Source organism: Danaus plexippus, unplaced genomic scaffold (assembly GCF_018135715.1).
Source record: "Danaus plexippus unplaced genomic scaffold, MEX_DaPlex mxdp_45, whole genome shotgun sequence".
Taxonomy (NCBI): Eukaryota; Metazoa; Arthropoda; class Insecta; order Lepidoptera; family Nymphalidae; genus Danaus; species Danaus plexippus.
In genome coordinates this window covers 130,211-147,451 of record NW_026869865.1, presented here as the reverse complement: position 1 = coordinate 147,451, position 17,241 = coordinate 130,211, and the positions used below count along the sequence as shown (strand labels likewise).

General features: G+C 38.3%; 1 protein-coding gene and 1 long non-coding RNA gene across 2 annotated transcripts; one reads left to right on the top strand and one right to left on the bottom strand.

The window, feature by feature from the left end:
* Nucleotides 1-926: 926 nt before the first annotated feature.
* LOC133320665 (uncharacterized) lies at nt 927-4,610 on the top strand. Its single transcript, XR_009753872.1, has 4 exons — nt 927-1,184; nt 1,396-1,738; nt 2,062-2,130; nt 4,249-4,610. It is a non-coding gene; the product is annotated as an uncharacterized LOC133320665 (long non-coding RNA).
* Nucleotides 4,611-5,889: 1,279 nt separating this feature from the next.
* On the bottom strand, nt 5,890-7,765 carry LOC133320661 (uncharacterized). Its single transcript, XM_061529291.1, has 2 exons — nt 6,351-7,765; nt 5,890-6,031 (listed from the first exon to the last, which is right to left on the bottom strand). The coding sequence occupies exons 1-2, from the start codon at nt 7,763-7,765 to the stop codon at nt 5,890-5,892; spliced, it is 1,557 nt and encodes a 518-aa protein (XP_061385275.1).
* Between the last annotated feature and the right edge of the window lie 9,476 nt (nt 7,766-17,241).

Genomic DNA, 17,241 nt, shown 5'->3' with positions numbered 1-17,241 from the left:
CCCCTCTGTGCATATGGAGCATCGTGCTGAATTCTTACAAAATTTAGCTAAATGATCATACCGTAAACATTTAAAACACTGCTTTATCGGTGGGACATATGCAGAGACGGGCAGACGCCACATCTTAATATGGACATAGTCCGGCAGTGACGTAGCTGACGCAAATGTTATTACAACACTCTGAGTAGGTTGCAGGGTGAAGGTGTTATTTTCTTGTCTGACTTTGCGCATTATGCGTTGGACAGAAATTACTTTTTTTGTTGTAGAAATAGCTTTATATATTTTATGATTGGATAGATGAGTGGGCACCGAAGAGATAACTCCTGCAAGTTCGGTGGCCCCTGCTGGTATTGAAGCCTTAAGGCGTTGCTCTTTAAGGAATGTAGCATCGTCTAAAAATGCGTTTGCTAAATTCGCACGTTGGAACACAACACCGACCTTATATTTGTTGATTTTCTTTAAATATTGTATGCCTTTTACAGAGCGTATGAAACTAGCACTTAGAGACATCATGTCCCTATTGCCGAGTGGAACTTCATTAGTACTTTCAACAAATACTATGAATTCATACTTGGCTTCCGCATCTTCAGGGTATCGTCGACAATAATCAGCGACCCTAAAGGGAGCGAAGGCATCTGCATCCTGCAATGCTGGCGATTCTTCATAATCACAATCGCTGCTTGTACTGGAAAGCAAGGACTCACCCGTATCCTTTTTTTTGCGTTTTTTCACCATCTTTCACTAATAATCACCTATATAATACCTAAATTTTACTTCTGTACAAAAAAATTAAATAAATATTTCCAAATTATATTATAAAACTATTTAAAATAATTAAAATTTTCAAAAGCCCGCGTCTACTTTTGAATTCCCGCGCTTTTCTTACCTTAATCTATTTCAACTTTAAATATTGCTCAGTCATGAGATCGTTACTTTTCATTCTGATTCAACGAAAAGAGCCGTTGAGACCTAGCTGATTCATATTAGAAACTTCTAGTTAACTCTGCTTGAATATCTGTGCTTTTGCTTCTGTATTTATTACGGGCCGTGGATTATTGTTTAACTAGATTATTGCTTCTTTTCTTAATTACTAAATATTAACTGTCGCCGATTTCATTTTGCACGGGTTTAATGCCGGATTAATTTTTTTGCGATGTAGGTACCTACACGTGTACAACAAGAAGGTGAGAATTATAAAAGTATTTTGTATCAAATAACTTTTAAAAATCCTTTTTCTTGGATATTTACATTCACTATTTCTCTTCTTTAAAGGCATAACTCTTAAAATATTAATCCAATTTTTAATAACGTATAGCTTTTAGAAGGATAGAAATAAATTTTTATAAGTGGGGAGAAGTTAATACTATTGTTTTAATACTAAGTTTATTATTTCAGATCCATTGCATTTCCTGCTTCTGGATAAGAAAGTGAAAAAGAGTGACGTGGCGTTATTGATTTAAAGGATCTGTTTAAGTATACCAAAGAATTGAAACAGCCTGAACACACTGAGCTGGTTAATAGAAGCAGCTCAGTGTTACTCAGAAACACAAATTACTTCAGAGAAGCAAGCAAAAATTTTATGTTGCTTGACCGCTTGCTTGCTTGTACCATTTCCTCTGGCTCCATCCTCTGCTAAATGTATCTCGCTTCCATACAGCTGTTGCTTTGAGCTTGAGAAAACATTCTTGGATTATAACATGAAGAAAATGGTTACCAAGGATTAATATTTTTAAAAAAGGTGAGCTACTTTGTCTATCATATCATCTCAATCTATCTCAGAATTTGATAAATTATTGAATTAAATTGCTCTCATGTAAAATTCTTCTTCACAAAACAATATAAAGAAATGGGAGTCTGTTTGTAAAATCAAAACAAATGCCTTTTATTTATGTGGATGTGTTATCGCACAATATAGTTCAGTAAGTTGTCCTCATAGCTGTGTTTCTCTGTTCCGGTTAATCTCTGTACCGGATAGACTGATTTTGATGAGATTAATATATTATGATAAGTGTCACAATCAATCTGCTGCATCCTCCATGTGTTATATTTTTCTTAATACAGATGGCGTTGAAGAGCTGCCTCAGAGATTTTCACATTCAGATAACACAAGACACTAAGGAGTTGTCACAGGTTGGTAAAATTAATTTATGTTAGTCTGTTACTATCACAAGTGTACTCACATATTTATAAGGTAAGTGTGAACATTAGCACTAAAGATACTTCATTGTCTCCGGTCCGTTGATCAGAGAATTGATATGTCATATAAGAAATTTTATATTGAACTCAAAGATCACCAGCAGGTTATAAAATATATTTCAGAGATACGAGTTGCTCATGTTGTGTGTGTATAATTAATTTACAGCAACACATATTGATATTATAATTGGTTAAAAAGTATGTGTTAATTTTGTTTTCTGATTGTGATTGGTCATAGAATGATGAGAGAATTTTTTTTGTAATAAAATGAGTGATTTCAATTTCTTATTTAATAATTTAATGTGTGACATAAAACATTTACATAGTCATGTCAATCAACAGTCAGCGCCATCTATCGTGTGTCGCGTTACTACACACAATACAACTGTTATGAAGTGTTCCTGGGAACTACACGGACTGAAGGATACATTATCCTACTTGTATAATAAATGCGAATTTTTTTGAGTAACGATGAATGGATGTATGTTTGATCGTCTTTCACGAAAAAACTATTAGACATATTTGAGTCACACTACAGTATGTCAGGCTGCACACGAGAACAACATAAGACTACAATCCATAAAGGTTTTGTGTAGTGCGTCAGACTATTATGATATTTATATCAAATAATTTCCGAAAAACAACTATCTTATTATAGTCTGCGAGGTTTCAGCTGAGCTTTGCATTTGTGTGAGAGAAAGTAGAGTTGGACAAAAAACATTTAGAATATATATTTTTTTAATAAGATACATAACACAAGCGGGAGAGCTATTCTAGATTTAAAATAAATAAGCAAAGCTTGTTAAAGGTTAGGTTAATATTGTATGAGGAAAAATAGACTAATATATGAGTTCAAAATTAAAAAAAAATTATAGCGTCACTCTGCTACCAGTACTAAGGGTGGAGTGCGGAAGGTGCGGAGCGGTGTCAAAGCAGTATAGTATAAACACAAATGTGACATCACACGTACACTATCTGTGTGCACTCACACAAATACAAAGCTCAGCTTACGCCTCACGCACTATACTGTTAACTATCGTACACTAAACTAAACCGTTGGAGTTAGACAAAAATGAATCGTTTGTCTAAAATAGTTCTAAATAAATGTCCGCGACGGCATATTTCTTTTATGTGGAAGCCACTACGACCAAAACATTCACCCATAAAAAAAAATTTATTCGGACACTTTTATAATGCTAATTTTAGAATATTTATCAATCTCTCATCAAAATAAACACATCTGTCGCTTTTATTATTTAATGTAGATAAACTTTGTTTTTTACACTAAGTAATTTAATAGTTTAAAAGTTACCACCATATGATGGACTCGACGATATAAAAAAAAATTAAAATATTTATATATATGACAGATCAAATTCAAAGCGGGCGAAGCCGCGGGCAAAAGCTGATATACTATAAAATGTTATTGTAATGTATGTATAAACCCTCTGGTTCAATTCCGGATCATTCCAAATGTAGGCTTTTTGAGATAGAAAAAGTAGTCTCGGGTTTCGTTTTACAAGGATTGCTAGTTGTAAAATACTATCTATTTTTGTTCAGGCATTTTTAGATAATCAAGAACAAAAAGACGACCAAATTAACAAAAACATATGCAATGATAACGTCGTATGGAAAGAGCTTACATTAAATGTGAGCGACACATCCTGCATACTCATGTTGTACGAGAATCCGCTCTAGTGCCGGGAACACGTCACGCAATAATTATATTAAGACATATAAAAGAGATATAATATCTAATTATTATTTGTGTTGCCTCTCTTTATCTTTATAAAGTGTATGCGCTTGTTGCTAGTGATCAGTTGTTGTTTCTATTTATTTGGACTATGTTCTAGGGTCAGCTATTTTAGTGATTTTATATTTGATTTAGTTTTGTTTAAATAGACGTCATTAAGCTCGCGCATATCAAATCTGGCTATGTAACTCCGTCCTGCAATTTAGCACACAACGTCGTCAGTGTTTTAAAGTTTTGCTGGTGAGGTAGGAAGGAGGACGATAGTGCATTTTTTATGGAATGCTATTTCTCGCTTCCAGGGAGCTCAGTACTGCAGGAAGCATTGGTCGACTCTCCTGCCCCCGGGGACTATCAGGATCTAACAGCCCGTGAGCTGACGGAGGCCGCAGCAGCCAGCGTCCAGTCCAGAAGAGTAACATACCTCATGTGGCAAAATCAGACAGGCCTTTCATCCATGACCCTGTAAACGTTGTTAGCTTTACCTGCGCCTTTAGTCTACACTAAATTATAATAACAATTTACTCTGCTAACGTTTTGTTAGATGATGAAGATCGATTTGACATCAAATCAACCCCAACATATCAGAATGTTTGCTCTTGGTATTTGTGGAAATTAATTCCCGATGATATTATTGTTGAATCAGTGTTTTTATTTTTATTTTATTTATTTATTTAATCGATACACCACAGTATTTGAAATATAGCACTTAAAACAAGAATACCATAAAATGACAGATACAATTTCAAACACTTAATAGGTATATACAGCATTAATAGTTACGTTAGCCTCCATTAACAATTTTTTTAACAATACTCTATTTAATAAATACTACAGACTGCAATATGACACGCTTAATAATTATTTAACATTTAAACAATTAGCAAAAAAAAAGTAAATGAAGTAAAAAAAAAAAATAACTAACAATAATTACAAACAGTGACAATATAAGATTTTTAGAGATAATACCGTAACTTACAAAGTTCTAATATTAAGTAGAATATAACAAACTAAATATAACAGTAAAGATACCACAATCACAATAAAGCTCCCAGCGTTAATTTTTTTGCGAAAAAGAGGTAGTGAGTCGTGAAAAATGTCAATGCCATCACTGTTGACTTTATTATATGAGTTTATGAGGTGGTTGAGTGGAGAGTATTTACCTATATTTGTTTTGGAAGTTCGGGAGGAGAAAATTTTTTTTAGAGGTTGTCTAGGTGCAGTACGTGGCACTGCTAAGTTAATATCTTGTAGTAGGTCTGTTGCATCCAAGTGGTTATTCAATAATTTATAGAGAGTAATTAGAGAGGCAACTTCGCGGCGTTTTTCTAGAGTGCTCAGTCCAAAATATTTTAAACGTGATTCATAGTCGGCCTTATAAGGGCAACTGTTACTTCTACTAGCTAGTAATTTTGTAAATTTGTGTTGTATGCGTTCCAACCTTTCAATGTAAATCTTATAATGCGGATTCCATACTACAACCGCATATTCCAAAGCGCTACGTATAAACGAATTGTACAAAGTTATGATAGTTGCCGGTCTCTTAAAGTCATTGCAGTTACGTCTGACAAAACCGAAGTTCTTCCAGGCCTTCGTGGCAATATGATTTATGTGAGTGTTAAATTTAAGTTTGGCGTCGATCATAACACCTAAATCACGAACAACCGAAACTTCCCCGAGTGGTTTGCCCTGTAAGCTATAGTGATGTCTTATTATGTTTTTGTTTCGCGTAAACTTAATAAACTGGCACTTATCGACATTTAGTTCCATTCCATTCAAATCACACCATTTTTGTATGGAGTTTAGATCGTCTTGGAGCAATTTGCAATCATTCATGGATGTTATAGAGCGGTAAATCTTTAAATCGTCAGCAAAGATAGAACATTTGCTGTTCTTGATACAGTGTGCAATGTCATTGATAAAGATGATAAATAATATTGGGCCTAGGTGTGATCCCTGTGGAACACCAGAGGTCGCAATAAACTCGTGAGATTTGTAACCACCGAGTGTAACTCTCTGTACTCGATCAGATAAGTACGATCGGAACCAAGATAGCAGGGGGTCATGAATGCCGTATAACCTAAGCTTGTAAATTAAGATTTTGTGATTAAATTTGTCAAACGCGCTACTGAAGTCGGTATAGATCGAGTCAACCTGTTGTTTATTATCTATGCACCCAGAAATGTAATGTATGTAAGTTGTGAGATTTGTAGTGGTTGACTTACGCTGGCAAAATCCATGCTGATCACTTGCAATCATGGTTTTGATATATTGGGACAAATTAGGGGTAATTATTCTTTCAAAGGCTTTGGATAATACGTTTAACATTGAAATCGGTCGGTAATTTTTTACATCGCTCTTTGATTTCTTTTTATGAATTGGTAAAATATTAGCTTCCTTCCACTTCGTAGGAAAAGTTGAAGTCTGAAGAGATGTGTCATAAATAATTTTTAATGGGAGTGCGAGTAATTTACATGTTTTTCTGAAAAAAAGAGGAGGAATGCCATCAGGACCAGCTGACTTGCTTGGATTTATTAAACGTAATGCCTTCAATATAGTACGTTCATTTAGTGTGACGTGAGCGAGAGACATTTGAGAATAAAAGTCCGGACTTTCCTCTACGAATTCTACACAAGGCTGCAAAGAAGAATATGAGGACGCAAAGTTCTGTGCGAAAAGGTTACAAATCGCTTGACCAGAATGGGCTGTGGTGTTACCTAGTGACATTTGAGATGGGACCTCGGATTTAGCTCCACGCCGTTTTTTAACAAAACGCCAAAATTTTAAGGGATCGCGAAAGATTGAATCCTCGACTCCGGAAATGTAACGGCTGTAACATAATTCAAGTAGATTCTCGACGCGCCTACGGCTTCTTGCTAACTCTAATATATCTCTAGGATTCTTATAACGTTTGCACAGTTTCCTAACTTTCTCCTTTTCGTTAATTAATTTTATCAGGGAAGATGTGAACCAGACAGGATACTTAAATGCTTTTGGCTTGATTTTTGGAACATGAGAATCAATTGTAGCGTACAAGATATTATACAATTTTTCTACCATAGCATCGACATTCCCGCAACTCCCTAATTCGGAGTACCAATCAAACTCTCCTAAACATCTGTTTACCGCGTCGTAGTCTGCCTTTCTAAATAAATATGTAGCAAATATTTTATTGTATAAAAATTTATCGGCATTAATTCGCAAAGATATTTCTAGTGCTGGATGGTGAGGATCAACGTTACTTAATAATTCGCAAGCTTCAATTACTGTTAAATTGTTAAAATTATTCATGACCAAATCTAGTATACGTTGATTGTGATTCTTAATTTTGTTGTATTGTGTTAGTGAATTGAGTGACAAAAAATCGGCAAAAGGGAATCCCAAAATATTATCGGTATGGTCGGGTTTTAACAGATCCTCGATTTCGTCCAGCCGCCAATTTAAAAAACCCAAATTAAAATCCCCCAAAACTACAACTTTACCAGGGTTAGATTGCATTACAACACTTATATTGTCCAAAATGAGGTTTAAACTTTCCAACGAGACAGGCGGAGGAATATACACTGCACAAAATAAAACGTTCGTAGAAACTCCATTTTCGGATACTTTTACAGAAATCCATAGATCTTCACCGTTACTTTCTAAATGTTCAATTCGTCTAGATTCTATAGATTTAGATACTGCAATAAGTACTCCACCACCAGTCTTGCGTTGAGAGGAGGTTGACTGGCGATCTCTTCTGTAGATGGTGTATTTATCCGTGAACAATTCCCCGTCCTCTACAGTGTCATCCAGCCATGTTTCGGTTGCAACAATCATCTCATAGGTAGTTAGTAATGTTGCCATTTGTATTTTATACAATTTAGTTTTCATTCCACGAAAATTCTGATAGTAAACCTTGAATTTTGTTAACTACCTACGGACTAATAGTAAATAAGAGATTCTCATTTTAAAGATTGTTCAAAGAATTGTAGCATTTGATTTGTTTAGCAGGTGACTGATCATTTTTCCTAACGAATATCCGACCATTGCGAATCCATACGTATCTTAGTCCTTTTTCTTTTGCAACGATCCTGGTGCGTGCATGTAATGCTTTGTAAAAGGGGGAAAGATTTTCAGAGACATATATATTCGACTTGTTACCGCCGTACCCCAGATCGCCTGAATTCAATCTTTCGGTTTGTCTCTTCTTATTGAACTTGGATACTGCAGCGATGATACTGTCTCTGACTTTTGTATTACGCAGTTTGACAATTACCGACCGGGGTCTGTTATTGGTTTCATCCATTTTCCGTACCCTTGTGCATGACAATATATCGGTCTCGGAAATAGGCAGTGAGATGGTATTTCCGAGTTGATTAATAACTGAGTATAAATTTTCAGATCGATTCCAGAGAATACCGCTGATTTCCAGGTTGTTTTCACGCGAATGTTGTTCAATAAGATTTAGTCGAGCAGATAAAGATTCAACAGTTTGATTAAGGGTACTGTTGTCTTTTGCAAGAGACTTAATTTTTTCCTCGGAAACTGCCAAGTCGGCCTTAACTCGGTCGTATTTGAAACTCAGATACTCTACGGATTCTTTTAATTCATTTAGTCTTTTCAGTTCATTTTTTATAAGCTCAAATTCTTTGGAAAAGAAAGTGGAAACAGCTAATTCAACAGACTCTTTTACTGTATTTTGGATGATGCGTTTAATTTGTAACATGTCCGGGTACTCCTTAGTTGGAGAATTCAATTGTAATATAGTACCTTCACTTTTTTTCGCATTGTGACGTTATTACTCTGTTCATTGTCTGTTTCTTTGTTGTCTTCGAAGTGAATGTTTGGTGATTGTGGTACCGAACCCGTTGGTCGAGGAGTAGGTTTATGTGTGTTGTCACTTTTAGGTTGTTTACAACGACATCCGTGGCACATCCAAGAGCTCTTGTTTTCTTTTGACATTGAGGTAAATTTGTGATTGGATACGTTAGAACACAGTAAGTCGAAATATTGCTTGCACTTTGAGCAAATGAGGTAATTTCGACCTTTGATATTGTTGGGACAAGCTGCGCAGATGATAGTATTTTTATTATTTGACATTTTAGATCCGAAGTTTAGTTTCTTAAAAACTTAGTTAAAAATTATTTTAATATTTTATTTCAGTTTTAGCGGGGTTCGAACTCAGAACTACCAACGATTTTGCATTTGTTTCTTCCAGTCTATCCACTAGACAAACTGTTCAATTAACTATGCAGGTGAAAATAAGGTCAAATACTTTAGTGGTACAAATCGTTGATACAAATTTGAATTTGCAGCTTACTGTCACATTAAGGTTATAAAAATTTAGCACTTAAAACGTGTTGTTTTCCGTGTACATAATAAGTTTCACTTGATTTCTTTGTAAATGTAATATAACACTGTGGTTTTTTACTACGATTTTACGTTGTATTTAATGAATTAAAGCGATTATTAACACTGATTATTTTTGTTCCAATAACTGTAAATTCACTTAGTTTTTTCAGTGTATAACACTTGTACTTAGTTATTGACTTATAACACACAATTCACCACGGTTTATATACGGGATTAATAACAAATACTTTTTTAAGAAATAAATTGTTACGGAGACTATGTTTACTGTTTGGCAGCGCCATCTGATGTCTGTTTTTCCTTGGTAACTGTACTTCTTAATGGATTGTTGGACAGAAATAGTTTTAATCTTTATTATGTGATCGGACAGACTTGTTAGACTGATTCGTAGAACATTGAATACTTATTCTTTCTTTTTAAATCAAAGATGGTTGAGCAGACGGTCTACTTGATGGAAGGTAGTCACCGTCGCTCATGGACATTTGCAACATAAGGGATGTTGCGGATGCGTCGCCGAACTTGATGGGAAGAGAGAGGAGAAAAGAAAAGGACAAGTGAAAGGGCATTCGTCTCTGTCACTCATCGGATGAATCACAGCTCTATTAAAGACTGCTTCACGCTGATCTTCTGTGAGAGGCTAGTACTTTCCCGGTCCGCATGATAATAAGCGCCTTTATGTTGTCAAGTTACTACAAACTTGACCACCATAAGGCTCTTCTCACCTATAATTCTGATGCCTTTAAATAACGAAATAATAATAATATTGTAAACAAATTTTTGGAAATGTTAGTTAGTGTGGTGGCAAGTGTGAAGTCCTGTTATAAATTCGAGTGATCCTCCAGATTTAGTCCTTATCCCTTCGTCGACATATGACTGTAGTACGTATTGGATTCCGTGAAGTTCGGCAACTATATCGGCATAATCATTTTCAAAATCTTCGTTAATCAATGTTCTGTAAATTACACTTTGGAAGTCTCGGAAAAAGGTGAGACACATCTATTTCCGCTAGCGGTCTCTTGAAACGGTCTTTAGAAGAGCTAGGATTACTAAGTGAGACTGAAGTTTGTTCATAGTTTTTATTCCAAAAGTTTTTAATTCACTCAACGCAGACATCCGTTCACTCCGACGACCGCAGCGCAAGGATATAGATAGGGACAGCGGGAATCTCAATCTATTCATGCGCGACATTAATTAGGTGACCAGGCATTTGGCTACTTTCGCCGACCAGCCATCGACCAACCGAAAAGTGATTGGCGCCATCATAACAGGAGACACCTTCAAGTCCCTATCTCCTTTGGCGTTATGACGAGGTGGCCTTTTTTTTTTTTTTCGGGGAGAAATCCGCTTACAGACTGCCCACTGCCCTGGCTCGACAGTGGGATGTGTGTGGGGGTCGCCCAGCGCCTGATGTTTTTGTCACTGGGAATACCCACTAAAACTCCCCGGCTACCTTTCCTGCCCATATTGAGGGTGATTTGGGGCCTGCTACAGCAATTCGCCAAATTCACCCCCGGGTCGCCCGACTTCTGTGTGCCGGACTACCGCTCCGGTAGGGGATTACCCGGGAGAGCCAAGATAACCCCCAGACGTGGTGACCAGATGCAATGCCTGCGTCAGTGCCATTTGACGCAGACTGGTCAAACCGCCAGGTCATCGGAGAAAGGCGTTTACAAGTTCACCCGTCTCCTCCGACCCGTGGTCTACGCCGGAGGGGAGCGGCTAGAGCATCCTCCTCCCGCTCCCTCTCCGCGGCTTCCTTCGCCGACATAACTGTTTCGGCGAAGCAAGCGACAGACTCCAAAGCCTCAACGCTGTCAATCATGGCTTCGACCATATTTTGAAGCGAGAGGCTCCTCCCGCCGAGCGCCGCAGTAAATTCACGGCGCTCATACTGCCATGCCGGACACACTGATATTGTGTGGTCGGCAGTGTCGTCAGGATCGCCGCAGTGGTGACACTGCGGCGTCTCTTCTCTTCTTGCGATCCGGTGCAGATAGTGGCCGAAACAACCATGTCCGGTCAATATCTGCACCAGACGGAAGGTGAGGCTGCCCTGCTGGCGCCCCTCTAACACCGGACGAAACGCCGTTATCGTCCAGTGACCTGCGGTGGGGTTGGCAAGTGCCTCCTTCCACCGGTGTAGAGCCTCTCTCTGTGCCTCGGTTCGGGCCTGCTCTATGTCAACCAGAGCAAGCTCATCACCCCGCTGTCTCGCCTCGACTTTGTGATGATACACCTCCGCAAGCACAAGTGCATCGATTTCCAAAGCAGGCGTTGCCGCTAGTACACAGGCCGCTTCATGGCTAACCGTACGATATGCCCGTACGGCTCTGGTCGCGATTATTCTTTGCGGCCTGCGCAAAAGGGCTCGCGTGCGGGATGTGAGGCACTCAGCCCACACCGGAGCTCCGTATAGTGCCATCGACCGTATTACCCCGTGATACAGCCGACGGCATATTACATATCATACATATCCAGAGGGTGTCCTACTAAGTATTTTTCCGATATTTAGCCTTGGGCATACGGGTACGCGACCCCGGATCCTCGAGCCACCACTTTCATACCTCTATCCTCAGTCCATGAAGGTGGTGTCCTGTACCTCCCCTCATTCCTCTTCCTAACCTCTTTCCCCCCTTCTCTATCTTTTTCTTTCCTGGTTTTACCCGTAAAACGGGGTTTTGGAGGTCAGACGGCAGTCGCTCCGTTAAAACCACTCCCGCCACTCTTATGGTTGCAAAAGTTTATGGACTGGGTACGGCTAGGGCGTCGCCGATAAACGACGCGCAGGCACATCGCCCTACACCTGCGATAAGTGGGCAAGGGCTACCGTGTCAAGTACGGGCACGGCTAAAGACGTTAGTACCCCAAAGGAAACTCCGCTTTGCAACGTGGAATATTGGCTCTCTAACCGGACGACTAACTCGCAGATGTACTCATGAGACGTCGGGTCCAGTGCGCGTTCCTCCAGGAAACTCGCTGGAAGGGCAATAAGTCTCGGAACATCGGACAGGGTTACCGGCTGATATACACTGGGTCGCCTTCAGGTAAAGCTGGTGTAGCGGTAGTGCTATCTGAAGAGCTTCGGAATGGTCTTCTTGAAGTTGATCGTCGCTGCGACCGCCTGATGCGGGTGCGGGTACTGATCGAGGGAGGGATTACTAACTTGATCAGTGCTTATACTCCTCAGGCTGGATGTAGCGGGTCCGAAAAAGAGTCATTCTGGGAGCAATTTGAAGAGGTTCTACGTGCTATACCAGCTGCTGAAGTAATCATAGTTGGGGGGGACTTAAATGGCCACGTAGGTAGGGCTGCGGAAACGTTTGACCGTGTACACGGTGGTTTTGGTTATGGTCGCCGCAATGCAGAGGGAGAAAATATTCTCAGAACCTGTATTGCGTCTGACTTAGCCGTGGTGAACACGTTCTTCCAAAAGACTCCACAGCACCTTATCACGTATAAGAGCGGGTCCCACTCAACCCAAATAGATTATCTGCTGACCAGACGGTGTCATATCGGCAAGGTGACTAACTGTAAAGTCATTCCTGGTGAAAGCCTGACGGCCCAACATCGACTTCTTGTCATGGACTATGTTGTTACCCCGAAAAAGAAAGTGGCCGAGAAACGTAAGCCTCGCATCAGGTGGTGGTTGCTGAATGGAACGATGCGGACCAGCTTTCGGGCAGAGGTTGAGAGTCAAAATCTGTCGACTAATACCGAAACTGCTCAGGAAGTTTGGGATCGAGCCCAGTCAGCAATTATCACAGCAGGTAAACGAGTTCTAGGCCTTTCTAAGGGAGGACGGGTCATTGACAAGGAGACATGGTGGTGGAATGACGAAGTGCAGGAGGTGATTCGTGAAAAGAAGACTGCCTTTAAGAAGTGGCAGCAATCAAACTCTCCTGAAGACAGACAAGAGTACATAGCAGCGAAACGTGCCAGTAAAAGGGCTGTTGCCAGAGCCCGCAGTGATAGGTTATCACCATTATATGATACACTTGAAACTGCGGAGGGGCAGAAGCTCATTTACAAATTGGCACGAGCTCGGGATAAGGCGACGCAAGATATCACAAAATGTCTTAGCGTCAAAGATTCCCAAGGCACGTTGCTGTGTAATCATGCCTCTGTGAAGGAGAGATGGAGATGCTACTTCAAGGAGTTGCTAAATACTCAGCACCCGTGCAGTCTTCCAACCGAAATACCTCCTAATCTTGGACTTATTGCCCCGATAACACCTGACGAAACTCGGAATTGTCTTCGACGCATGAAGAATCGGAAAGCGGTGGGGCCTGACGATATTCCGATCTGATAAATTAATTAAAAGATTAGAATTCTAGCAAACGTGTTTTATTGAGAGTTACATCAGAGACAAGAAGGTGTATATGTGGCAGTAGTGATGTGTGTCACAAAAATGTTGTGCCAATCGGTAAAGAAGGGTATAATTTTAATATTACAACACTCTTACCAAATTACAGCCCTTCTTTTAAAATAAGAAATACAACAATTCAATAATAGGAACAAAACATCTCTAATTACACAATATGTCTTATTACACAATATAACTTAACTTAAAATCAATCACAACAATATGCTTTCTCTAATTATTTAAACTTAGTTACTTACTCTTACCAAACAATAACTTTACTAATCCAATCTTCCTTCTTAGATACTGAAATTGATCTCTAGGTAAAGCTTTTGTGAATATATCAGCATATTGCTCTTTAGTACATATATACTTTAAATCAATTTGTTTTTCAGCAAACTTTTCTTTGATGAAATTATATTTAACATCTATATGTTTACAGCGTTTGTGATAGTCTACATTTTAATTAAACAAATTGCACTTTGATTGTCAATATGTAATATCACTGTATCTTGATTAAATGAATTAATATCAGTTAATAGTCTTTTCAACCACAGAGCCTCTTTTGTAGCAGCACATGCTGCCATAAATTCTGCCTCCGTAGTGGATAGAGCAACACTTTGTTGACGTTGAGTTGCCCATGTTACAGCAGCTCCATTCTTTATAAAAACATATCCGGTCAAAGACCGTCGTGTGCCTGTATCTTTAGCATAATCGGCGTCACTATATGCTTGTAGTGTATTACTACTAGATGATTGATAACACAGACCATAGTTTTGTGTTTCCTTTAGATACTTCATAATTTTCTTCACTACATTCCAGTGTGTGTGATCATAACAATTGAGATATCTACTCACCAGACTGACTCCATACATAATATCAGGCCTGCTTACTATAGCTAGGTGCATCAAGGAGCCAGCAGCTTCCCTGTACTGTATATTCTTATCTGGAGCAGCTGAGCTGTTTTCTAGTATGGTGTGAGGATCTACTGGAATGACATTACAATTAGCATTCTGCATATTAATTTACATAATAATCTTTCAATGTAGTTTGCTTGGTGAATAAATATGCATCCTTTGGACTTCTCTATCTGTAGTCCAACAAAATTATTTGGTTTACATTGTTTAATATCAAAATTTTTACTCAATTCATGTATAATTAAATCCAAAGATTCTTTTGATCTTGATAACAAGAGCCCATCATCGACATACAGTAGCAGATATACTATGTCATTGTTTACATTACCAATATAAACACATTTATCTGAATGACTATTTTCAAATCCAAATTTCTTTAGTAAACTATCAAATTTATTGTTCCAGCATCTAGGTGCTTGTTTAAGACCATAGAGTGACCGATTGAGTTTACATACTTGGTTTGGTAGTGCTTTCAAACCTTCTGGTGGTGTCATATATATGTCCTCTTGTATGTTTCCATATAGAAATGCGGTTTTAACATCAAATTGAACCATCTCTAGATTATGTTGAGCAGCTTCTGAAAGTAAAACCCTAATAGAATCATATCTTACTGTGGGTGAGAAAGTTTCTGTGTAATCTAAACCTTTCGTTTGAGCACACCCTTTAGCACATAATCTTGACTTGTATAGTGGACCAGATGGCAGGTTTTTAATACGAAAAACCCATTTACAGCCAATTACTTTTGTTCCTTGTGGTTTATCCACCAGCTCCCAAGTCTTGTTTTCTCTATGTGCCAACAACTCTTCACTAATTGATTGTTTCCACTTTCCTGCACTTTCATTGTCTGTAGATATTGCTTCACTGTATGTTTGTGGGACATCTTGCTGATCTGAAAAGCCATCAGAGCATAAGTAGGTATTACCTTCTATATTTCTTCTATTTTTTGATCTGGTTGTCACATTTGAATATATGTCTTGCAAATCTATTGTTTCTTCAGGTTCATACAAAGATCCTTCATCTGAGTGATATGACTCATCACTTGTTGCACTTTGTTCTGATGTTTCTAATGTTAATTCACTATTATGGTTTTCAGCTTTATGTGTATCAGGTTCTGAAGTGAATTCTGAGAGAGGTAGATTAGCATAATGTCTCATCACTGTATTTTCCAAGAATACAACATCTCTACTTATAAACACCTTCCTTATTTTAGAGTCATAAAGCCTATAACCTTTGGTCTGTTCACTGTATCCAATGAATACCATTTTAGTTGCCTTTGAGTCGAATTTCTTGACTTTCTCTTTAGGTTTATGAACCATTGCTTCACATCCAAAGATCTTCAAATGGGTGATATCAGGCTTTTTGCCTGTCCAGATTTCTTCAGGTGATCGGAACCCCAGTGCTCTAGTCGGGCAGCGGTTTGTAATGTATGCTGCTGTGGACACTGCTTCTGCCCAAAACTGCTTTTGTAATTTAGCATTTAATAACATACACCGTGCTCGTTCTAGTAAGGTGCGATTCATGCTTTCAGCTCACCCATTTTGTTCTGGTGTGTAAGGTGTAGATGTTGGATGAGTAATTCCATTATTTATTAGAAAGGATTTAAACTCATTACTTAAATATTCTCTCCCATTATCTGTGCGAAGGGTCTTTATTGATAAATTAAGTTGATTTTCAACTATGGCTTTGAATTCTTTAAATTTATCAAAAACATCTGACTTATTCTTTATTAAATAAACAAATACTTTCCTGGAATAGTCATCGATGAAGGTAACAAAGTAATGTGTTCCTCCCAGTGACTGAACCTCCATGGGGCCACAGACATCCGAGTGTATGAGTTCTAATAAGCCTTTTGCTCTGCAACCTTCTGAAGGAAATGGATTTCTTGACTGCTTTCCCTCCAAACATGAAATACATACAACTTTGTCTTTGTTTTCAATTTTTACCCCTGTACTTTCTGATAATTTATTTAGGTCTTCAAAGTTTAAATGTGCCATCCTTTGATGCCATAAGTAAGCGTCACTACTTTTAACTGTAGATATGTATGCTGAAACTTGATGTGTTTTGAGCCGGTACATATTATTTGTCAGTTTTGCTTCTGCCACTTGTTTATTCATTTTATTAAATATTCTGCAACCTTCTTTGTCAAATTGTACATGACAACCATTCTTTATTATTTGACTTACTGAAAGTAGGTTGGTGGCCAACTCAGGAACATAAAGAACATTGTTTACTTCAATCACTTCAGATTTGCCACTTTGGTCAGCAACATTTAGTTTCACTTTACCACATGCTTTCACAGTGAGTTTCTTGTCATCAGCCACTTTAATAGTATCAACCAGAGGTGGTATTTCATCATAGAGCCAGTCACGGTGCATTGTGAGATGCATTGATGCTCCCGAGTCTACATACCAGCCATTGTCATTACTCATTGATGCTGAAAATACTGCCACATAGCCGGAGTTCTCATTTGACTTTTGTTCCTTTTTCTTGCTTCTACAGTACTTGCTTACATGCCCATACTTGTTGCAGATAAAACACCTTGGACCTTTATTTGCTTTACTTGATTTGTCTGAAGTTTGTTTGGCATTCTGCGAGTTAATTTTACTTCTGTTAACATACAGCGCAGCATTATCTGACTTTCTAATGTCTTGAAGGAGCTTGGTTTT